Source organism: Amblyraja radiata, chromosome 10 (genome assembly GCF_010909765.2).
Source record: "Amblyraja radiata isolate CabotCenter1 chromosome 10, sAmbRad1.1.pri, whole genome shotgun sequence".
In the NCBI taxonomy this organism is placed as follows: Eukaryota; Metazoa; Chordata; class Chondrichthyes; order Rajiformes; family Rajidae; genus Amblyraja; species Amblyraja radiata.
This window is the reverse complement of record NC_045965.1, coordinates 2,056,418-2,080,978: the sequence shown is the minus strand read 5'-3', so window position 1 is coordinate 2,080,978 and position 24,561 is coordinate 2,056,418. Positions and strand designations below refer to the sequence as shown.

Below are 24,561 nucleotides of genomic sequence, written 5' to 3'. Positions count from 1 at the left end.
CGGAAAGCACTGCAGAGGGTGGTGAAAATTGCCCAACGCATCACCGGTTCCTCGCTCCCCTCCATTGAGTCTGTCCAAGGCAAGCGTTGTCTGCGGAGGGCGCTCAGCATCGCCAAGGACTGCTCTCACCCCAACCATGGACTGTTTACCCTCCTACCATCCGGGAGGCGCTACAGGTCTCTCCGTTGCCGGCTTCTTCCCTGCGGCTGTCACACTACTCAACAATGTACCTCGGTGACTGCCAATCACCCCCCCCCGGACACTCCTCCCACAGGAAAAACACTATGTCTGTATACATATAAAGTTTTATTTATTGAAATCATATTCTATCTCGCTCTTCCAGGGAGATGCTAACAGCATTTCGTTGTCTCTGTACTGTACACTGACAATGACAATTAAAGTTGAATCTGAATCTGAATCTGAATCGGATCTCACTTGCTGATTTTCACCAGCATTTTTGTCTACCGTCGATTTTTTTCCAGCATCTGAAGTTCTTTCTTAAACATTTACGAGGATGTTGTCAGGGTGTGAGCTATAGGGAGAGGTTGAGTAGGCTGGGTGTCTGTTTCGTGGAGCGCAGTAGGATGAGGGGTGATCAGATAGAGGTGTATAAAATCATGAGAGGAATAGATCGGATCGATGCACAGAGTCTCTTGCGCAGAGTAGGGGAATCGAGGACCAGAGGACATAAGTTCAAGGTGAAAAGATAGGAATCCGAGGGGTAACCTTTTCACACAGAGGGTGGTGGGTGTCTGGAACAAGTTGCCAGATGAGGTAGTTGAGGCTGGGACTATCCCATCGTTGAAGAGACAGTTAGACAGGTACATGGATAGAGTGGTGAATCTGTGGAATTCTCTGCCACAGAAGGTAGTTGAGGCCAGTTCATTGGCTATATTTAAGAGGGAGTTAGATGTGGCCCTTGTGGCTAAATGGATCAGGGGGTATGGAGAGAAGGCAGGGATGGGATACTGAGTTGGATGATCAGCCATGATCTTATCAAATGGCGGTGCAGGCTCGAAGGGCCGTATGGCCTACTCCTACACCTATTTTCTATGTTTCTATGTTTGGAGGGATATGGACCAAGCGCAGGCAAGTGGGACTAGTGTGTAGCTGGGACATTGTTGGCCGGTGTGGGCGAGTTGGGCTGAAGGGCCTGTTTCCACACTCTATGACTATATAACATCGTTGATATGACATAGATGATAAATCAAGAGCGGGCAGCTCGATGTGAAGTGTACGGAAGCAGATAAATCTCGACTCGGGGAATGTGAGGTATAACCGCACAGTTGCTCAGGAGCTGCGGCCACGGTCAGTGGGAACTGCCTCTGCCTCTTACCGACCAGAGCGAGTGTGCCCACGACCGGCTGTATCTTCACGGGGCGGAGAAGGCGGGTGACTGGGCCGTCGCCGGGTAGCCTGGCGGAGGCAGTGGGTGGAGGCCCGGGCCGTGACCCGGGCGGAGAAGGCGGGTGAATGCAGCGACGCAGAACAAGCATCGAGACGGGCCGGACCCGGATGATCAGCCGTGGTGAGCGGCCAGAACTTTCTGGAACACGCGCCATCCAAACCAAAGATCTTATAGCGGATCTTTGGTCCAAACCAAAGATTATAGAGGAGCTCCTCTAGCATCTTTGGTCCAAACGCCGGGAGAGTCTCGGCGACCCCGCGCCAGCCCCGCCCCCACTAACCCGCCCCGCCCCACCACGTCCCGCCCCCAATAACCCCGCCCCACCTCCATTAGCCCCGCCCCTCCCCTATTAGCCCGGCCTCATCAGTCCCGCCTTATTGGTCCCGCCCCTCCACTAGCTCCGCCTGTTAGCCCTGCCATTTTGCCCGCCCCCTCCATTAGCCCTGACCCCCGTCCATTGGCACTGCGCCTCCATTAGCCCCCCCTCCATTAGCCCCGCCCCTCGGTTAGTCCCGCCCCTTCCATTTACCGACCACTCTTATTAGCCCCGCCCCTCCGTTACCCCACCCTCCGTTAGCCCCGCCCCTCCATTACCCCACCCACCATTAGCCCCGCCCCTCCGTTAGCCCCGCCCCACCATTACCCCACCCTCTATTACCCCACCCTCTATTAGCCCCCCTCCATTAGCCCCCCTCCATTAGCCCCGCACCCCATTAGCCCCGCACCCCATTAGCCCCGCACCCCATTAGCCCCGCACCCCATTAGCCCCGCACCCCATTAGCCCCGCACCCCATTAGCCCCGCACCCCATTAGCCCCGCCCCTCCGTTAGCCCCGCCCCTCTATTACCCCACCCTCTATTAGCCCCCCTCCATTCGCCCCGCACCCCATTATCCCCGCCCCTTCCATTCGCCGTCCCCTCTATTAGCCCCGCCCTTCCATTCGCCCCGCCCACCGCGCGTCCGCGTTGCCGCGGTGACGGGCGCGCAGGGCGTTTCCTGCTGTCGGCGGCGATGGCGACGCGAGTAACGGTCGGCGGTGAGCGGCAGTAACGCGAGTGAAGGAAGGGGCAGCTCAGCGGGCCCGCAGTGTCGGCTGACGGTAGGGTTCGCAGCCGCGGGCGACGACTTGTGCGGGGCCAGTGGCCGCTTGATGGCCCTAACGTTAAATCCGCTCGCAGCCCCGCCGCCGGCTCGAGTAGCGGCGCCGCGGCCTTGTCTACTCTCTCGGGCGGGTCGGCGACGGGGAGACCCGGCCCCGGGGGCGGCCGGCTTTGTCCTAGATGGTCACATTCATTAAGCCTCATTTGTTCTTTGCTTCAATTCACGATTTAAAAAATAATCAAAATGCGGATAAGGGCGTGAATTCACGTTGTGGTAACCCCGGACAACTGGACAAAGCAGGGCTGGTGTAACTCAGCTGGTCGGGCAACATCTGTGGAGGGAATGGACACGGGTCCCTTCTTCAGACTGATGCAGTAGAGGGGAGAAAGCTGGTTCACCTATCGTTCTCCAGGCTCTGGCCCGTCCCCACCTCTTCCAGCTTTCTTCCTCATCACTCTGCATCAGTGTGAAGTAGGGTTCTCACCCCCAAACACCATCTGTCCATCAGATGCTGCCTGACCCACTGAGTTTCAGTTTGTTAAGATTGCAACAACTGCAGTCTCTTGTGCTTCCAACTTTAAAAAAAAGAGTAATATTTAATATCTAAAATTTAAAAAAAAAACAGTTGGAATTACTCTGCTCATCAGGCTGTGTATTTGGGAAGAGAAACATAACTAATGAATAGTTATGATTGACTTAACTAGAGGTTTTTTAATGTCAAAGTGGCTCTTGTACAAAATAACAAGTTTCTAAGTATTTAATTAGCTGTACAAAGCTTTGGCCAAAGATTGTAATGAAAAACATTTTGTTCTTTTCAACTGTCGATGACCATACAAGTATTGGTAGGGCTGATTGCCTAAATATATGACTGGGTTCCTTCTTGCTGTGGTTGTATAGTTGCTTTATGAAGAGAAATTGAGTAGAATAAGCAATTATTTTCTTGAAACGTACAATTATTGGGCTTGACAGGGCTGATGTTGGATGTCTGTTCCCCTTGACTTAGAATTGCCATACATAATTATACAATAAAATATTTTGAGATAAGATATTACTCCACTGGGCAACATAGTGGCATAGCGCTAGAGTTGCTGCCTCACAGCGCAGGTTCCATCCTGACTACGGGTGCGGTCTATGGAGTTTGTACGTTCTCCCTGTGACCAGGTGGGTTTTCTCTGGGTGCTCCGGTTTCCTCCCACACCCCAAAGACAACCAGGTTTGTAGGTTTCAAAAGGGAACTGCAGATGCTGGAATATCGAAGGTACACAAAATTGCTGGGGAAACTCAGCGGGTGCAGCAGCATCTATGGAGCGAAGGAAATAAAATAAGTCTGAAGAAGGGTTTCGGCCCGAAACGTCGCCTATTTCCTTCGCTCCATAGATGCTGCTGCACCCGCTGAGTTTCCCCAGCAATTTTGTGTACCTTCAGGTTTGTAGGTTAATTGGCTTCAGTAAAATTGTAAATTGTCCCTAGTATGTGGGATTGTGCTAATGTATGAGGTGATTGTTGGTCGGCACAAGTTAGGCCTTGATTAGTAAGGATGTCAGGGGTTGAGAGGTTGAAAGATAGCTCAGCCTTGATTGAATGGTGGAGTAGACTAGATGGGCCGAATGGCCTAATTCTGCTCCTTGAATTACAGTGTTTCCGCACTGTAGTCGCACATTAGACCTATAGAGCGTATTTAGCCAGTGGGATATGTCCCAGTTGATTGAGTATATTAGCCTTTCTGTGTTTTAAAAAAAATTTAGACAACAGACAATAGATGCAAGAGTAGGCCATTCGGCCCTTCGAGCCAGCACCGCCATTCAATGTGATCATGGCTGATCATCCACAATGAGTACCCCATTCTTGCTTTCTCCCCATATCCCCTGACTCCGCTATCTTTAAGAGCCCTATCTAGCTCTCTCTTGAAAGTATCCAGAGAACCAGCCTCCACCGCCCTCTGAGGAAGTGAATTCCACAGACGCACAACTCTCTGTGTGAAAATTTTTTTCCTCATCTCCGTTCTAAATGGCTTGCCCCTTATTCTTAAACTGTGGCCCCTGGTTCTGGACTCCCCCAACATCAGGAACATGTTTCCTGCCTCTAGTGTGTCCAAACCCTTAATAATCTTATATGTCTCAATAAGATACCCTCTCATCCTTCTAAACTCCAGAGTGTACAAGCCCAGCCGCTCCATTCTCACAGCATACGACAGTCCCGCCATCCCTGGAATTAACCTTGTGAACCTACGCTGCACTCCCTCAATAGCAAGAATTGCCAGCGTCTGCAGTTTATTTAAAATTCTACTTTCTCCTTTGATATCTTGAAGGTGTATGATTTGTGTGACTGATGCCATAGTCATACAGCACAGTAACATGTTCATGTTAACCAGGATGCTCCATCTACACTCGTCCCACCAGCTCACATATGTCCCATATCCCTCTAAAGATTTCCTATCCATGTACCTGTCCAAATGTCTTTTAAGTGTTGTTAGAATACCTATCTCAACTATCTCAGCTCGTTCCAGACCCTCTGCACCACCCTCTTTGTGAATAGGTTGCCCCTCCCAATTAAATATTTTCCCTTTCACCTTAAACCTGTGTCCTTGATTCCCCTATTCTGGGTAAAAGACTCTTCATTCACCATACCTATACCCTCATGATTCTATAAACCTTTGAAAGATCACTTTTCAGTCTCTAGAACTCCAAGGAATAAAGTTCTAACCTGCCCAACTTCTCCCTTTTTTGGCCCTCAAGTCCTGGCAACATCCTCATAAATCTCTCGGCACTCTATCCAGTTTAATAACAACATTCTTGTACCAGGGTGACCAAAACTGAACACAATATTCCAAATGCGGCCTCACCAAGGTCTTGTACAAATGTAACGTAACGTTCCAGCTTCCATACTCAGTGCCCTGAATGATGAAGGCCAATGTACCGAAAGCCTTCTTGACCTCCCTATCTACCTGAGACCACTTTTAACAAACTATGTGTCTGTACTCCTAGATCCCTCTGCTCTACAACATTCCCAAGGGCCTTTAGCAATTCCCTAGGACATTAGGAACTTTGCAGATGACACAAAGCTGGGTGGTAGTGTTAACTGTCAAGAGTATGCTATGAGAATGCAGCGTGACTTGGACGGGTTGGGTGAGTGGGCAGATGCATGGCAGATGCAGTTTAATGTGGATAAATGTGAGGTTATCCACTTTGGTAACAAAAACAGGAAGGCTGATTATTATCTAAATGGTGTCAAGTTGGGAAAAGGGGAAATACAATGGGATTTGGGGGTCCTTGTTCATCAGTCAATGAAAGTAAGCATGCAGGTACAGCAGGCAGTGAAGAAAGCGAATGGCATGTTGACCTTCATAACAAGATGAGTTGAGTATAGGAGCAAAGAGGCCCTTCTGCAGTTGTATAAGGCCCTAGTGAGACCACACCTGGAGTATTGTGTGCAGTTTTGGTCCCCTAATTTGAGGAAGGACATTCTTGCTATTGAGGGAGTGCAGTATAGGTTTACAAGGTTAATTCCCGGGATGGCGGGACTGTCATGCTGAGAGAATGGACCGGCTGGGCTTGTATACTCTGGAGTTTAGAAGGATGAGAGGGCATCTTATTGAAACATATAAGATTATTAAGGGTTTGGACACGCTAGAGGCAGGAAACATGTTCCCGATGTTGGGGGAGTCCAGAACGAGGGTCCTCAGTTTAAGAGTAAGGGGTAAGCTATTTAGAACGGAGACGAGGAAACACTTCTTCACACAGAGAGTTGTGAGTTTGTGGAATTCTTTACCTCAGAGGGCGGTGGAGGCCGGTTCTCTAGATACTTTCAAAAGAGAGCTAGATAGGGCTCTTAAAGATAGCGGAGTCAGGGGATATGGGGAGAAGGCAGGAACGGGGTACTGATTGGGGATGATCAGCCATGATAACATTGAATGGCTCAAAGGGCCGAATGGCCTACTCCTGCAACTATTGTCCATTGTCTATTGTCTTTCATTCACTGTGAACCTCCTGCCCTCGTTTGACTTCCCAAAATGCAACGCCTCGCACTTATCTGCAGTAAAGTCCGTTAGCTATAGCTCAGCTTACTTGCCCAACTGATCAAGACCTTGCTGTAATTTTTGATAACCATCTTCACTATCTACAATACCACCCACTTTAGTGTCATCTGCAAACTTACTAATTGTGCCTTGTGTTCAGTTTTGGTCATCCTGCTATAGGAAATATGTTGTTTTAGCTTGAAAGAGTGCAGAGAAGATTTATGAGGATGTTTGCCAGAACTTGAGGGCCTGAGCTATATGGAAAGATTGGGCAGGTTAGGACATTATTCCTTAAAGCGAAGGAGGTGAAAAGGTAAATATATAAGAAATACATGGTGGAATACATGACTGTAGATTGTAGCTTGTATTCCGAGTGAGAGAGACAAGCCCAGGCTTGTCTCAGGTTGATGTATATTGAGACAATGACAATAATAATAATAATAATATATTTTATTGTCATTGCACGTCAGTGCAACGAGATTTAGTATGCAGCTCCAACCGATGAAAAAGAAAAGTAAAATAAATAAATAAGCTGTGTGCCGTGACCATCCGAGGGAGACAGTCCAGGGGGGGTGGGGGGCACTCAGCAGGGCCGGTTCAGAGCCGCTATAGCTCTTGGAATAAAGCTGTTTCTGAGTCTGGAGGTACGGGCGTAGAAGACCTTTTAACGTCTGCCGAAGGGAAGTAGTTCAAACAGTCCGTTACAGGGGTGCGATGAGTCTTTATGGATGCTGACGGCCTTCCTGAGGCACCGTGTGTGGTAGATGCCCTCCAAGGCTGGTAGCTCTGTCCCAATGATCCTCTGCGCTCTGTGCAGCTGAGATACCACACAGAGATGCCATACGTTAATATGCTCTCTGTGGTGCAGCGGTAGAACGTTGTCAGCAATGACCGATGCCTTTGAAATGTCTTGTCCTGAAAGTATAATCTGATAAGAGACAGGTGTTTACATCATGAGGGGAATAGATAAGGTGGGTGCACAGAGTCTTTTACCCAGGGTAGGGGAATAAAGAACTAGACGACATGGGTTTCAGATGTGAAGATAAAGATTTAGTGGGAACCTGAGGGGCAAATGGGATTAGTGTAGATAGGCACAATAATCAACATAGACAAAGTGGGCTGAAGGACATGTTTCTAAGCTGCACAACTCCCACTCTGACATTTTTTTATTTTTGGAATTTACCCTGCGACATATGAATCTGGAATTAGTATATTTAAGATTTATTTTCTTTGCTTGGGGAATAGGATATGGGTTGGGATTGGAATGTGAAGGTAGAAGATTACCCTTAGCGAATTGTCCATAGGTAATATTTATCCTTTTGCTCTATTCTATGGATTTGTTTTTTTTTAAAGCTCCAGAAAATATGCTGGTTTTGGAGTGGATCCTCATCACCTGTGTCTTTGCTGTATTGGGTGTAAGACCAAGTTTTTTGAGGCAGCTTGTGAGAGTCTGTCCGTCTTCTCCTGCATTTGTATCTGTATGTGTGAAAGGAGAGCTATGTCGTCTGCAAAGTCAAGATCATCTAGCTGCTCCCACATTGTCCACTGAATTCCATTTCTTTTCCCTTCAGTTGTTTCCATCATGATCCAGTCAATTGCCAGGAGGAACAGGAATGGTGACAATAGATATCCCTGCTTGATGCCCGTCCTGACACTAAAGCTCTGAGAGAGCTGGCCTGCATGCATAACTTTGCATGAGGTTCCATCATACGAGTTCTTGATTAAGTTTATGATCATGGTGGGATTAGGCGCCATAGTGTTGCCCTATCTGAGCTGTCAAACGTTTTCTCAAAGTCGATGAAGTTGATGTACAGGGACGTGTTCCATTCAATAGACTGCTCAATGATGATGCGTAATGTTGCTGTGTGGTCTGTGCATGAGCGATCCTTCCTGAATCCTTCTTGCTGGTCCCGTAGCCTCTTGTCTACAGCTTCCTGAAGACGGTTGAGGATGACCTGGTTGAGAATTTTACTGGGTACAGAAAGTTGTGTGATCCCTCAGTAGTTGTCACATTTTCTTAGGTCACTTTTTTTTGGCAATTTCACGATGTATCCCTCTGCCCACTCTGTGGGTGTCTTTTCCTCTTCCCAAATTCTCCCAAAAAAGCCATAGAGCATGTCTATTGAAGAGTCTATATCATTTCAGGGCTTCAGGTGGAATATTGTCAGGGCCAGCAGCCTTGCCAGTTTCCTGTTGCTTAATTACAGCCTTTATTTCTGATTTTGTTGGTCTGTCACACTTAATTTGTAGTGGTATCCTGGCTTTGGGAATGTGTGTCTGTAGAGCCGGTGGTGGCCTGTTTCGAACTTCATGAAATGTTCTACCCATCTGTTGAGCTGCGCCTCCTGGGTTGAAAGCAGTTGATCGTTCTTGTCTGTAATTGGTTTATTACTATGCAGATATGTCCCGGATAATTGCCTTGTGATGGTATATAACTCCCTCATGTTCCTTTGAGTTGCCGCAATTTCTGCCTCTTTGGCTAGCCTATCCACCTGAGCCTCTTGATGTTCTTTCGCACTTCTTTGTGACATCTGTTGTACACCTTTTGGGCTAAAGCCTTTTCAGCTCTTGTTCTTTCACTTTCTCCTCTGTTGTTCACTTTCTCCTTTAACTTTCTCCTCTGTTGAATTGTGTTGAGGGTTTCTGGTGTTAACCACTCTTTGTGCTTTTGGGTCCTTCTCTCTAGGGTCTCCTCACAGGTTGAGCTCCAAGCAACTTTTAGGTGTTCCCACTCCACATTTATTGTCCATCCTTCCTTCCTTCCTTCCTCCTCCGCTGTAGCTCTGCGTTTTCCCTTGAGAGGGTATCCTTGAACTTCTTCACCACTACTGAGGTATTCAATGTTGTATTTAGATATTTGGCTTTTGGCCTGGTGGTGTCTCTTCAGCCTTCAGTCTCTGCAATGGCACCAGGCCACCAGCTGTGACACTTCCTGTCTGTAGGCAGATTCTTTCCCCATCCTGGATCAGTGCAATCAGGGTTGTGTCGTCCGCAAACTTGAGAAGCTTGACAGAGGTGTCTGTGGAGATGAAGTAATTGGTGTAGGGAGAATAGAGGAGAGGAGAGAGTACGCAGCCTTGCGGTGCTCCTATGCTGAGGGTCTGCGGGTCCGAGATGTGCTTTCCCAGCATCACATGCTACTTCCTGTCTGTCAGGAAGTTGATGATCCACTGACAGAGGGGTTCAGGCACAGTCAACTGGGAGAGTTTGGAGTGCAGTAGCTCTGGCACAATGGTGTTGAATGCAGAGCTAAGATCCACAAACAAAATCCTTGCATAGGTCCCCTATCAAAACGTGGAGGGGACGGGGGACACAATTTTTTGACACGCATGTACACACACACACACACACACACACACACACACACACACACACACACACACACACACACACACACACACACACACACACACACACACACACACACACACACACACACAGAGCTTCGGAGGCTCAATCCAGCGCTAAATGCAGCTCAACTCTGCCTGTCTCACCGGGTTAACTACAGCCATGTCTGGACTGAAGGGATACCAGCGCTGCTGGCCATATTTCCTGCAAGTCTAGGAAGGGTTGTAAGCTCACCTGGCGGGACAGGCAGAGTTAGCTGGGTTTAGCGCTGTTTCTCTGCGCTGGCCCGTCTGACTGCCGACCAAAGATCCTATAGCGGAGGATCTTTACTGCCGACCTCTCTGGGGGGGGGGGGGTGTAACTCGGGAGGGGACCGGACAGCGCCAGAGACCCGGCCGGGATCGATCTTAGCTGCGGATGAAGCGCAGGTCTGTGCTATGTCTCCCTCCTCCAATCACCGTGCTCTATCCTCAGTATCTACTTACCACCACCTTTGAGGCAGGCAGGGACAGTGCAGGATTGCAGGGACCAATTGAAAATGTTTGTGTAGACTGGTGCCAGTTTTTTGGCACAGAGCTTGATGGTAGAGAGGGAGACGTTGTCCGGTCCTGGAGATTCCTGGCTTTTCTGTCTCCTGAATAGCTTTTCCACCTTCTCAATTGCTACTGTTAGTGATGGAGAAGTGGCCAGACTGATGTTTGGCAGCAAGGAGGAGGTGGGTAGTGGACGAGGGCCCAGTCTTTGCAGACTGGAGTCAGGCTGTAAGTGGGTGTGAAGTGGTGATTGGGGAAGAGTGTGTGGGGAAGGGTCCTGTCCTTGCATACTGGAGTCAGGCTCTAAGTAGGTGTGGTGGTGATTGGGGAGGAGTAGGTGGGTGGATGTGTGAGGGAGGGGGTACCAGGGCTATGTTTCTGTCTATCTGTCTAAAGCGCCTGCCTGAACTACTTCCTCTTGCAGCTCGTTCTATATGCCTGCTATCCTTTGTGTGAAAAAGTTGTTCTCTAGATTTCTATTAAACCTTTTCCCTTTCACCTTAAGTCTATGCCCTCTAGTTCTTCATTTTTATACCCAGGGGGGAAATTGTGCATTCACCCTATCCTCTTTATGCTGTTATATACCTCTATAAAATCACCCCTTAGTCTCCTACACTCTGAGGAATAAAGTTCTAGCCTGCCCAACCTCTCCCAAAGCTCAGACCCTTGTTCCTTGAAACAGACACAACATTCTGGAGTATCTCAGCGAGACGGGCAGCGTCTCTGGAGAGATGGAATGGATTACTTTTCTGGTCGAGACCTTTCTTCAGACTTGGGGGCGAGGGTGTCTAGAGATATGGAGGGCTAAGGTGGGTCACAGAGGGGGAGCAGCGAGAGAGGGTGTTGCAGAATGTTGGAGAGAGGAGGAGAACTTCATCAAAGTAGGCAGATCTTGAGGAGATTTTACAGTGGAGCACACAAAATAGTTAGGAAGGAAATGCAGATGCTGGTTTGCACTGAAGATGGACACAAAATAGATACATAGAAACATAGAAAAATAAGTGCAGGAATAGGCATTTCAGCCCTTTGAGCTAGTAGCGCCATTCAATATGGCTATCATCTAATTCCTGCTATTTCCCCTTATACCTTGATTCCTTTAGCCCCAAGAGCTAAATCTAACTCTCTCTTGAAAACATCTAGCGAATTGGCCTGGACTGCCTTCTGCTGCAGAGAACTCCACAGATTCACATTCTCTGGGTGAAAATGCTGGAATAACTGCGAGATAGGCAGCATCTCTGGAGAGAAGAAGTGGGTGTGGTTATGGGTCGAGGCCCTTCTTCAGATTAAGAGTCAGGGGAGAATGAGTCTAGAGATATGGAGGAGTAAGGTGAATCACAGAGGGGGAGCAGTGAGAGAGGGTGTTGCAGAACTCGTTGGAGAGAGGAGGAGAACCATCAAAGTAGGCAGACCTTGAGGAGATTTTGCAGTGGAGCAAACAAAATCTGTAGGAAGGAACTGCAAATGCTGGTTTACACTGAAGATAGACACAAAATGCTGCCTATCCCACTGAGTTACTTCAGAATTTTGTATCTATCTTCATCGTAAATCTTCTCTGCACCATTTCCAAACTGCATTCTTGTTTTTCATGACACTGACCAGCTGTTTCTGACCTGAGGAAATCTAGAGCATCATGTTACAGAAACAATAGTGCCATTTTTGGAGGCATTTAGATGGCCACATGAATGTGCAGAAAATGGAGGTAAATGGGTTTTTGCAGGCAGAGGTGTGTAGTTCAATTTGGCACAGGCATTGTGGCTGAAGGGCATGTTCCTGCGTTGTCTTCTATGAGTCATCTATTTAAAAAAAATGTGATTTTGATTTTTTTTTTTTAGCAGGATTAGTTTTTTGAATTCTTCCCTAAAGGTGATAGAAGCAGTGTCTTTAAATATTTTTAAGGTGGTGGTAAGTAGATACTTGATCAGCAAAGGGGTATTGCATGTGGACAAGAATACAAAGTTAAGGTTACAATCAAATCAGCCAGAATCTTATGCAGATCAGGCTTGAAGGGCCAAGTGACCTTTTCCTATTATAGCGTCATATAGCTTGGAAAGTGACCCTTCGACCCAACTCGTTCATGCCAACCCAGGTGCCCCCATCTACACTAGTCCAATTTGCCTGCAATTGGCCCATGTCCCGCTAAACCTTCCTATCTATGTACTTGACCCTGTTTCTAATTTGTCTGCCTGCATTCTTTTTTGTGACATTAGTTGAGGGAGAAATATTAGCTGGGGCATGGGATGAGCCCACTAAATTATTTTTGAATCATGATAGGGTAGACAGCGGGCTTCAGCTTAATATTTCTTTATCGTGACTTGTCTCTCAATGGGATGTTCATGTCAGGGTTCAGACTGACATTGGAATGCTGTCATGAATCTAAGAAGTTGCAAAATTAGAGGCCACTCATTTGAAATGTTGGAACTTCTTGCATATGGTGGTGAACATTTAGAACTAGAAAATTGATACAATTTGAAAAATCAGGGAATTGAGGATGGTGGGGAATTAGCACAAGAAAGATGAAGCCTGAGGCAGAAGAGCCGTGATTGTTTTGACGAGCAGTGGAGGCTAAAGGTAAAGGCTAACGTGGCCTGCTACTATTTGTTACGTTTCCTATGTTTTTCTGCTAATGTGCGTACTGCTTTCACTTGAATAAAACTAGAACTGAACGGGTTAAATGGAGGTTACCGCGAGTGGCATTATTCTGTTGTGTTTATAATGTTGAGGGTGATCATACATTTTTAATAAGATAGATTTGTTGGTATGGGTACTGGTCTATTGGTTGTGCTAAGTGAATCCAACACAAAGTATAGAGGAAAGGGTAATGTTGGAACCGGAGCTCGGCTGAATGGTTACGCTCAGTAAATGTTCACAACTCTTTTAAAGTAACTTGTGGCCCTTTTGTGAAATATGGAATTGATTGTGCTAAGTAAAACTCTGAAGACAGTAGGTACACAAATGTGTTGGAGAAACTCAGCGGGTGCAGCAGCATCTATGGAGCGAAGGAAATGGGCAACGTTTCGAGCCGAAACCCTTCTTCAGACCCGAAACGTTGCCTATTTCCTTCGCTCCATAGATGCTGCTGCACCCGCTGAGTTTCTCCAGCATTTTTGTATACCTTCGATTTTCCAGCATCTGCAGTTCCTTCTTTAACACTCTGAAGACAGTAGGTTCTGTAAAAAATATGAATGAGTTTTGCACGTTTGGTAAATGGAGGCTTGTTCGTGCGCATTAATTTAATTTTTGTACTTTCAGAAAAACCTGACATTGTGAGTATTTTTGTATTTATAGATATTTGACCTGCAAGACTGATCTATGTGTTTAGCAAATTCACATGGAGCACTTAAATATAAAGTAGGTTCCTTCACTGAAGTGAAGAATTTTTAAGCAAACTGCTGCGCTAAGACTTGGGGGACGGTTTATAACATTTAACATTTTAATGCTATTGATTGACTAACATGGTGAAAGTGATTTGGTTTGTAAAATGGGCTCTATAATCAGCATGTTGAGGGGTATTGGTTAATTTATCTAAAATATAATTACTTGATGGAGTAATGTAACATTTAATCTTAACCTGGGGTCAGTTTAAAATGTAAATAGTTAGGAGCAGTCATTTGGGTGTGAAAATTTTCATTTAAAGCTAATAATTATGAACAACAAAATAGAGAGATCAAATGGTTCAGATTATTTTGTTTGGCAATTATGGATTGAGGATTAAAAACCATGTAATGTATTTAATGTGTGAAGCACAGTAAGGCTTTAAAATGAAATAAATTATATGCTTTATTTACAGGTTATACCAATTAGAAGACAGTAATCATGACAGCGGAAGAGACTATCAATGTTAAAGAGGCAGAAATAATCAAGCTAATCCTGGATTTTCTTAATTCAAGGAAACTCCACATTAGCATGCTATCTCTTGAGAAAGAGAGTGGTGTCATAAATGGACTGTATTCAGATGACATGCTTTTTCTCAGGTATGTGATGCAGTAGACTTTTTTACATAATTTTAACATTAAAATATCCATTTACAGATTGTTTGAATTGATCGTTTGAATATTTTATTCCACGTTGCTTTTACCATCAAACCTTTCCTGCATATTACAGCCAAAACGTGGCTGTTGTTCTTTCTTGGCCCCTCCCTTTCCCAGACTACTTGCTTAATAATATTTCAACTCGGATGTCTTCTATTTCTACCTGAGTCATGTACCACATGTTTTGGGCCAATTGCCTGCTCTATTTCATACTTGCGTTATCTAGCTTGCATATACTACAAGATTGATTATTTAGAGTGCTCTTATGTGCTGGATTGGGAGCAGCTGTTTTTTGTTTTTGTTTTATCACCCTAGACTTGAGCTTTTGAGGTATATGCTTAATAGATTATATAATTCAATTAATTGAACATGGAATAGTACAGCACAGGAACAATCCCATTGGCCCACAAAGTTTGTGTCAAACATAATGCCTGGTTAAATTGATATCATTTTCCTGTACATGATCCATATCCCTCTCTTCCTTGCATTTCCATGTGCCTATCTAAAAGCCTCTTAAACGCCACTATCGTATCTGCCTCCACCACCACCTCTGGCCATGTGCTATAGGCTGCACATCACTCTGTGTATTTTAAAAAAACTTTTTATTTTTTATTAATATTTTTATTAGAAGCAGTGTACAGTAGTATAAAGCACGGCATATGACAAAATATATTTATTGTACATCTTCCATTTTAATTTTGACAAAGAAGAAATAGAAAAAGAGAGAATGAGCAAGAAAGAGAGAAAGTGAAATAAATAGTGAATGTGTAAACCCCTAAACTACCAAATAGTGTAGTCAAAGAGTGAATAAGTAAAAACCTAAAAAAGAATAAGACAAAAACAAAAAATATTTTTTTTTAAAAAGGACCAAAACGTGTTGATATTCCTGCTTCATTTCTCATCACACCCATTACCCTGTCCGTAAATCGGTTTAATTCCAAAATTGTGTTGCACCATACTATACATGTAATGAATCAATGAAAGGAGACAATATCTTTGAAAATTGCTCTGATTTTCCTTGCTAAGACGAGTCTCATATCTTCACAATGTAGCGTCTCAGACATGCTTGCAATCCACATTTTAAGAGTTGGGGTAGAAGCATTTTTCCAAAATTTAAGTATACGTTTTTTTGCCATTATCAGGCCGTAATTAAGGAATTATTATATCGGCAATAAGTGATTTTAATTGGGCAAGAATCTTACCCCTTTTAATTGGCTCATTAGCGCCCCTTATGTTCCAGCTACAAAACGTAATTCCTCCAATTTTCTTTTGAATGTCGTCTTGCATTATAAGCTACATTGGTTCCATTATTTCAGATGGTGCAACACAATACCTCAAGCTTCTGGGTGTTGGGTGGGTGCTCCCAGCTGCTGAACTCTGTAGGTATATCCCTTGGAAATATGCCCTTAAAGAAAAAATCAAAAAAAGTGCTAAATAACATAAATAATATGAAAAAGTGTTAAAAAAGAAAATATTGTGTGGAAAAAAACACCAAATGGTGGGAGAAAAATTCATGAAACCTTCCGTAGGTGTAATGTTATATTAAGTTCCCTTGAACAAGTATTATAAAAAAGAAAGAGCAAGTCAAAACCGGGTAATATATTCAAAGAGAAAACAAGCCATTATGTACTGTGATTAGTACCTCTGGTATATTAAACTAAACAAGTATTTACTATTTAATTACTGTATTTAACTTAGAAGACAAACCCCAGTATATTTAAGTAAGAGTCCTGGTTGGAAATGGGTTAAAATGTGTTTCTGGGCAACTGGCCAGAATGACCGACAAATGTCTCGGCCTCGAAGCTCGTTCAAGACGGCAGAATTTAAGGATAGTTTGAAGTGAGAGAAGGAAAGGAGACTGGAATGGACGCTCGGGAGTTCACTGCCAACTTACTTCAACAAGTACTCAAGCTTGGTCTTGGTCTTCTTTCATTCTCTTCATCGCTTCAGACATATCCTTCATCGCAGTTTCCAGATCTTTAATAACACTGCCTTGTTCTGCAGAAGTAGTGAGAACGGGCTCCAGCTTTTTATTGTAATCTTCTTCAACCCGTTCAATTTCTACTCTTAGATCGGTCTCTACTTCATCAATACGTTCCTTTAGAATACCAATTGTATCAATAACTTCCTTATTCCCGAGCTCCAATCTTGCCGACAGTATGGAAATCTGCTTGTGCAACATATTAGCAAAGTCTTTTGACACAGCTTCTCTTAAAGATTGTTCTTGTTCTTTTACTTTTGCTTCCATTTCAGCAATAAATCTTTGTCCTTCAGCTTTTTCTTCTTCAGATCCTTCTGGAGTTGTTTGAGGTGTTTCCCCAACTCTTTAGCGAGCAGTCTGGTCAGAGGTCTTGTGGGTCTTTTAGGTAAATTACGTTTTGGCATTTAAAAGTGCCAGTTAGTTTGCGGCGATTTATGTTGACGTCCCCGGTGAGCGTTTTAAATCCGGTCCTGTTTTCTTTACAGGCTTTTTTAGCGCTTTTAGTGCATTTCTCGGGAGCGGAGCAAAATGCAGCGCCTCTTACTGCTCCATGACGCCACCGGAAGTCCCAAAAAAAACTTGCCACACATATCTCCATTTAATATTTCCCCTCTCATCTTATAGCTATGCCCTCTAGTGTTGGACATTTCCACCCTGGGGAAAAGGTTCTGAGTGTGTACACTATCTATGCCTCTCATAATTTTATATACTTCTGTCAATTTGCCCCTCAATTTCTGAGGGTCCAGAGAAAACAATCCAAGTTTATTTAATCCCTCCTTGTAGCTGAAAGCCTCTAATCCAGACAGCATTCTGGTAAACCTCTGCACCCTCTCCAAAGCCTCCATGTTCTGACCGTAATGGGGCAACCAGAACTGCAGGCAAAACTCCAAATGCAGCCTAACCAAAGTCTTATAGAGCTGCATCACGACTTGATTCATACACTCAATGCTCCCAGCAATGAAGGCAAACATACCATTCACTTTATTTACCACCCTATCTACTTGTACTGCTACCTTCAGTGAGCTATGAACTTGGACTCCAAGATCCCTCTGCACATTAGTGCTATTAAGGCACTTGCCATTAACTGTATAACCTCCCCTTACATTCTTAAAACCTGTGGTAATGCTCAGCAGTGTGGAATCATTTCCTGAGAGTGTTCCATATAGACTGAGCCAAGAATTACCACAAGCCTTCATTGGTGATCTACCACAAACTGAAACCGTTCCTGTAACATCCCTTTGTGCCATCTTGTCTCTTGACCCTTCTAGTCCATGCCGAACACGTATTCTCCCCTAGTCCCATATACCTGCGCTCAGACCATAATCCTCCATTCCTTTCCCGTCCATATAACTATCCAATTTATTTTTAAATGAGAAAAAACGAACCTGCCTCCACCACCTTCACTGGAAGCTCATTCCACACAGCCACCACTCTCTGAGTAAAGAAGTTCCCCCTCATGTTACCCCTAAACTTCTGTCCCTTAATTCTCAAGTCATGTCCCCTTGTTTGAATCTTCCCTACTCTCAGTGGGAAAAGCTTATCCACGTCAACTCTGTCTATCCCTCTCATCATTTTAAAGACCTCTATCAAGTCCCCCCTTAACCTTCTGCGCTCCAAAGAATAAAGCCCTAACTTATTCAACCTTTCTCTGTAACTTAGTTGCTGAAACCCAGGCAACATTCTAGTAAATCTCCTCTGTACTCTCTCTATTTTGTTGACATCCTTCCTATAATTAGGCGACCAAAATTGTACACCATACTCCAGAATTGGCCTCACCAATGCCTTGTACAATTTTAACATTACATCCCAACTTCTATACTCAATGCTCTGATTTATAAAGGCAAGCACACCATAAGCTTTCTTTACCACCCTATCTACATGAGATTCCACTTTCAGGGAATTGTGCACAGTTATTCCCAGATCCCTCTGTTCACCTGCATTCTTCAATTCCCTACCATTTACCATGTACGTCCTATTTTGATTTGTCCTGCCAAGATGTAGCACCTCACACTTATCAGCATTAAACTCCATCTGCCATCTTTCAGCCCACTCTTCCAACTGGCATAAATCTCTCTGTAGACTTTGAAAATCTACTTCATTATCCACAACCCCACCTATCTTAGTATCATCTGCATACTTACTAATCCAATTTACCACACCATCATCCAGATCATTGATGTACATGACAAACAACAGTGGACCCAACACAGATCCCTGTGGCACCCCACTAGTCACTGGCCTCCAACGTGACAAACAACCATCCACCATTACTCTCTGGCATCTCCCATTCAGCCACTGTTGAATCCATCTTGCTACCACCATTAATACCCAACCATTGAATCTTCTTAACCAACCTTCCGTGAGGAACCTTGTCAAAGGCCTTACTGAAGTCCATATATACAACATCCACTGCTTTACCCTCATCAATTTCCCGAGTAACCTCTTCAAAAAATTCAAGAAGATTAGTCGAACATGACCTTCCAGGCACAAATCCATGTTGACTGTTCCTAATCAGACCCTGTTTATCCAGATGCTTATATATATTATCTCTAAGTATCCTTTCCATTAATTTGCCCACCACTGACGTCAAACTAACAGGTCTATAATTGCTAGGTTTACTCTTAGACCCCTTTTTAAACAATGGAACAACATGCGCAGTACGCCAATCCTCCGGTACTATTCCCGTTTCTAATGACATTTGAAATATTTCTGTCATAGCCCCTGCTATTTCTACACTAACTTCCCTCAATGTCCTAGGGAATATCCTGTCTGGACCTGGAGACTTATCCACTTTTATATTTCTCAAAAGTGTCAGTACTTCCTCTTCTTTGAATCTCATAGTTTCCATAGCTACTCTACTTTCCCTTACCTCACATAATTCAATATCCTTCTCCTTGGTGAATACCGAAGAAAATAAATTGTTCAATATCTCCCCCATCTCTTTTGGCTCTGCAGATAGCTGTCCACTCTGACTCTCTAATGGACCAATTTTATCCCTCGTTATCCTTTTGCTATTAATATAGCTGTAGAAACCCTTTGGATTTACTTTCACCTTACTTGCCAAAGCAACCTCATATCTTCTTTTAGCTTTTCTAATTTCTTTCTTAAGATTCTTTTTACATTCTTTATACTCCTCAAGCACCTCATTTACTCCATGCTGCCTATAATTATTGTAGATCTCTCTCTTTTTCCGAACCAAGTGTCCAATTTCCCTTGAAAACCATGGCTCTTTCCAATTTTTACTATTCCCTTTCAACCGAACAGGGACATAAAGATTCTGTACTCTTAAAATTTCACCTTTAAATGTCCTCCATTTCTCTTCCACATCTTTCCCATAAAACAAACTGTCCCAATTTACTCCTTTATATCCTTTCGCATCTCCTCAAAGTTAGCCTTTCTCCAATCAAAAATCTCAACCCTAGGTCCAGTTCTGACCCTCTCCATAATTATATTGAAACTAATGGTATTGTGATCACTGGTCCCGAACTGTTCCCCAACGCATACCTCTGCCACCTGACCATCTCATTTCCTAACAGGAGGTCCAGCACCGCCCCTTCTCTAGTAGGGAGAACTAAAAGCCCTGTCCCACTCTACGAGTTCATTCAAGAGTTCTCCCGAGTTTGCCCTGATTCGAACTCGGAAATTTACGGTAATGGCCGCTGGTCGGTACTCGGGGCTCTCGTGGACATTTTTCAACGAGTACCTGCCGTTAGCGTTATGAGCCTCTAAGAGACGTCCCTGAGCTCCGACGTACCCGCTACGTACATTCTACATGCTTCCACGAGTTTGATTTTTTTTTTTTACTCGGGAGAGCTCTTGAATGAACTCGGGACAGGGCTTTAACGCAAATAATATTTCTTGAGTGAGTATGGTGATATTTTCTATGGGTTCCTGATTCAGTTATTTGCAAAAATAAATGCTTGTTTGTGTCATCTGCAAGTGTTCAGTACAGTAGTTTTCACACTTTTATATTTTGCAGGCAACTCGTGCTTGATGGCCATTGGGATGAAGTGCTTCAGTTTATTCAGCCACTTGAGTGCATGGAAAAATTTGATGGAAAGAGGTGAGATAATTTTCTCTGCTGTTTCACCTCTCAGCCTTTAAGCAAACTGTGTTTGCATGAAGTGCTTAAAACTCAAGAAAGTTGATAATGTGCATATCAATGTTCAAAACATGTTAGTTTGTAAAACAGTTCCTTCAGCTTCAAGGACAGTTATTTTTTGACAGTTCAAGAACAATAATTGCCTTTCATGTTTCTACTTTCTGGTTGAGGCCAAATAGATAATTGCTGTTTGTGTTGCTTAGGTCCGATGATCGCCCTTTTCTCTCTTAACTGGAGGAGCTTGTTGAAATATAACTTTCATTATTAAAATAACCTCATTAATAGCAACAAATGGCATTATCTTTAAGAATGTTTATCGAGTAATTCATAGTAGTAGTTGACAAAGAGTTGGTAGGCAAATTTGTTTCTCGGGAATGGAGGGGAAACAGCATAAACTACACAAGCAGTTTTATACCTTTTGTAGGATTTTATTTCTACGACTATGATTGATGTTGATTATAGTTTCTATGGAGAGCTAATGGTCTTCTTTTCAACTATCAGCATCATTCTCACCTGAGGACGTGGGTCCAAATGATGGTGCACTTGGCCCTGATAACCGAGAAAGTGGGCTAACTCTCTCCCTCAGACTATTTGGCTTGGGGAACTTTGACCCCATTGCTCAGCCTGAACAGCCCTGGAAGTAGGTTCCAGTAGCTTTGCAGTGACCTCCCACGGGCAAGGTAGTTTGATTTCCCCAAAACCTTCTGCAAGGTGAATTCAATTACTTGTATAATTTCTCCCACAACTAATTGCTGACCCCCCCTGACCTGAGCCAGTGCATTTTAATCATGCTGCAGGCTCTTCTATCTCACTATGTTCACTGTATCTTCTCTGGTTTAGGGTGACTGCTCCTTGTGGCACATGTCTAATAGTTGCTCATTATGGCCTCATTGAAATATATTTTGATCTTGTATTCTTAAACAATGTCATTAGTGATCATAAATAATGATGATGAAGATCAGTTTAAAAATTGTGCTGGCTATTTTTAGTTGAGATTAGTGATAGTTAATTAGGATGTGCTACCAAATGTTCCAATCATTGTTATTTTGGAGGAAAATGGTTGGCAGAGAATATCTGAAAATTAGATTGAATTGCTTAGCTGCGTTGGATAGGATTGCCTTATTTTTTTGTTAATCTCAATTGCATCTGTAGTTTCAATCTTTGAAATGGGTCACCTGTTCAATTCCTTTGAACATTGTTGGAGAATGGTAACTCATTAATTCAATGTGTTGACTTAGTTTAGTTTGTTGTTACGTGCATCGAGGTACAGTGAAAGGCTTTTGCTGCGTGCTAACCAGTCAGCGGAAAGACAACACATGATTACAATCGAGCCACCCACAGTGACGAGATACATGTTAAGGGAATAATGTTTAGTACAAGGTAAAGCCAGTAAAGTCCAATCAAAGATAGTCCAAGGGTCACCAATGAGGTAGATAGTAGTTCAGCACTACTCTCTAGTTGTGGTAGGATGGTTCAGTTGCCTGATAACAGCTGGGAAGAAGCTGTCCCTGAATCTGGAGGTGTGCATTTTCACACCACTGTACCTATTGCCTGATGGGCAAATCTTTATTACCTGATTGAAAGGAATTTTGGGGTTTAGTATGAGAATGTCTTAATACCTATGTCTAACCAATTTGATAATAGTATAAAATGATTAGTTTTAATCTGATTTTCCAGGTTCCGGTACATTATAATGAAACAGAAGTTTTTGGAGGCCTTGTGTGTCAACAATGCAGTGTCAGCAGATGATGAACCTCAACATGTAAGTACTTGAATCATTGAGTTAGCTGTTTAGTGTGTTGTTCTATATGGTAAGTTAAAATGTTTGACAATTAAATCCATATTAAGTAAAGTACCTGTGTTATCAACTTTAAAAGGTGGTTGTGTTAATTAGCTAGTTACTGATAATGTAACATTAGAGCCTTTTCGAATTCTGTTATTCTCTCGTGAATTTGTCTTTTTGTGACGACAAAGTTCTGTCGTCTTCCACTTGATTAAATGAACCCTGTCATAGATTTAGACAGAAACAAAACCTTCATTCGTGTTGTTGCCACTTCCAGATTCCCTTATTCCATTAGCCTCCTAATTGATCTTCATAAGATAAGTCAATAAATTGTCCAGCCCCCAAATCGTTGAAATTCTCACTGAGGCTTCACTGACCTTCCATTTACACCAATTATAAGATGCTTTTATACCACATTTGAGCAAGTTTTTAATCATTCCTCTTCAGATTTATGACTCCAATATTGTGAAGTGTCACTTTTATGTATTTATTGTGGCCGGAAGTATATCATTAATTAAAAGGTTGCTAGCGCATTGAGGTTGGGTTAATAAGATTTTTTGTTTAACAGATACAAAACAAATAAAAAGTTTGTTGATTATTCAACAAAGACCTTGGAAAAAGTTCAGGGTAATGCTTTCTCAATTTTTGTGCAACAAAGTGAAGATTATACTGGTTTACTAATCTGTCCATCTCATATTTGATTGTAACTCTTAATTTGCATAGCAACAAATGGATTTGATGCTGCTGCCTGGCTTATATGCCTCTGCTTTCTTTCCCCCAGCCTGTGAAAGATATCCTTCAATTTTTAGTGGAGGGTAATTTCAAGGTAGACATTTTATATAGACTGTTACTGAATTTTCTTAGCATTTTCCCATTTCTGTTTGAATTTTCTATTAAGAATATTACAACTAACATTACATTTCTAATTGAATTTTCTAAACTGCTTTGTACTAAAATACATTTGCAATAAAAACATCCCTTATATAGGAAATTCTTTGTTGCAGTTGGAGTACACAATGCAAGAGGCTGTGAAGTGTCTCCATGCATTAGAGGAATATTGCTCCTCCAAGGATGACTACAGCGAACTCTGCCTACTGCTTACCCTTCCTCGGTTAACGAACCATGCAGAGTTTAAGGATTGGAACCCCAGCACTGCTCGTGTTCAGTGCTTTGATGAAGCGTGTATAATGGTGGCAGAGTTCATCCCTGCTGACAGGAAGCTGAGTGAAGCTGGGTTCAAAGCCAGCAATAACAGACTATTTCAACTTATCATTAAAGGTCTACTATACGAGTCGTGTGTAGAATTCTGTCAGAGTAGAGCCACTGGTGAAGAAATCAGCGAGAGTGAAGTGCTGGTTGGAATTGACTTACTCTGTGGAAATGGATGTGATGATCTTGATTTGAGTCTTCTCTCGTGGCTGCAGAATTTGTCACCTAGTACTTTCTCCTGTGCCTTTGAGCAAAAGGTTTTGAATATCCACACAGACAAACTTGTGAAACCCACAAGATCTTCATACACTGATATTTTAACGCCCCTAATTAATAAATTGTCTCCTTATCCATCATCTCCAATGAGGCGCCCACAGTCTGCCGATGCATACATGTCACGTTCCTTGAATCCTGCGTTGGATGGCCTGTCCTATGGATTGACGAGTCAGGAGAAGCGCAATGCTGAATTAGTAAACAGAGATTCTCCCATGTCTCATTCCTTTGCTAACTTTCACTATCCTGGCACGCAAAATCTTTCCAGAAGTCTCTTGCTGGAAAACACGGACTGTCACAGTATATATGAGGTATCACCAGAAAGGTTAGTTTATTTTTGTATTACTTCAAATGATTTTTTAAATTTGATGCATGCCATGGTATGATGCATTGTGATATGTTTAGTCCTAGTCCTGAGTTAGGCAAGACGGAAACAAGCTCTTCATTCCAACTTGTATATGCTGACTAAGGTGCCCTCCTGAGCTACTTCCATTTGCCTGCATTTGGCCCATGTCCCTATAAACCTTTTCAATCCATTAGTCTGTTCAAATGTATTTTAAATGTTGTAATTGTACCTGCTTCTACCACTTCCTCTGGCAATTCAATCCATTTACCAACCATCCCTTGTTTGAACAATTTGCCCCTCAGGTCCTCTTTAAATTTTTCCTGCTCACCTTAATCTACACCCTCTAGTTTTAGACTCCCCTATTCTGGGGAAAAGACAAGTATCATCTTCCTTATCTATGCCCCATACGATTTTATATACTTCTTATAAGGTTA

General features: G+C 43.4%; 1 protein-coding gene across 3 annotated transcripts in view; it reads left to right on the top strand.

Annotated features, from left to right (window-relative positions):
- Positions 1–2,334: 2,334 nt before the first annotated feature.
- wdr47 (WD repeat domain 47) overlaps positions 2,335–24,561 on the top strand; it is a 47,446-nt gene continuing 25,219 nt past the window's right edge. Inside the window, exons 1-6 of one of the 3 annotated variants that reach the window (XM_033027881.1) lie at positions 2,365–2,507; positions 13,691–13,753; positions 14,193–14,376; positions 20,394–20,477; positions 22,194–22,278; positions 23,304–24,106. In XM_033027881.1, coding sequence (XP_032883772.1) covers positions 14,219–14,376; positions 20,394–20,477; positions 22,194–22,278; positions 23,304–24,106 — 1,130 coding nt within the window. In that variant the 5' untranslated portion in view covers positions 2,365–2,507; positions 13,691–13,753; positions 14,193–14,218. Of the gene's footprint in view, positions 2,508–3,704; positions 3,723–13,690; positions 13,754–14,192; positions 14,377–20,393; positions 20,478–22,193; positions 22,279–23,303; positions 24,107–24,561 lie in introns of those variants that run through there. The other 2 variants (XM_033027880.1, XM_033027882.1) reach the window with 2 other exon arrangements.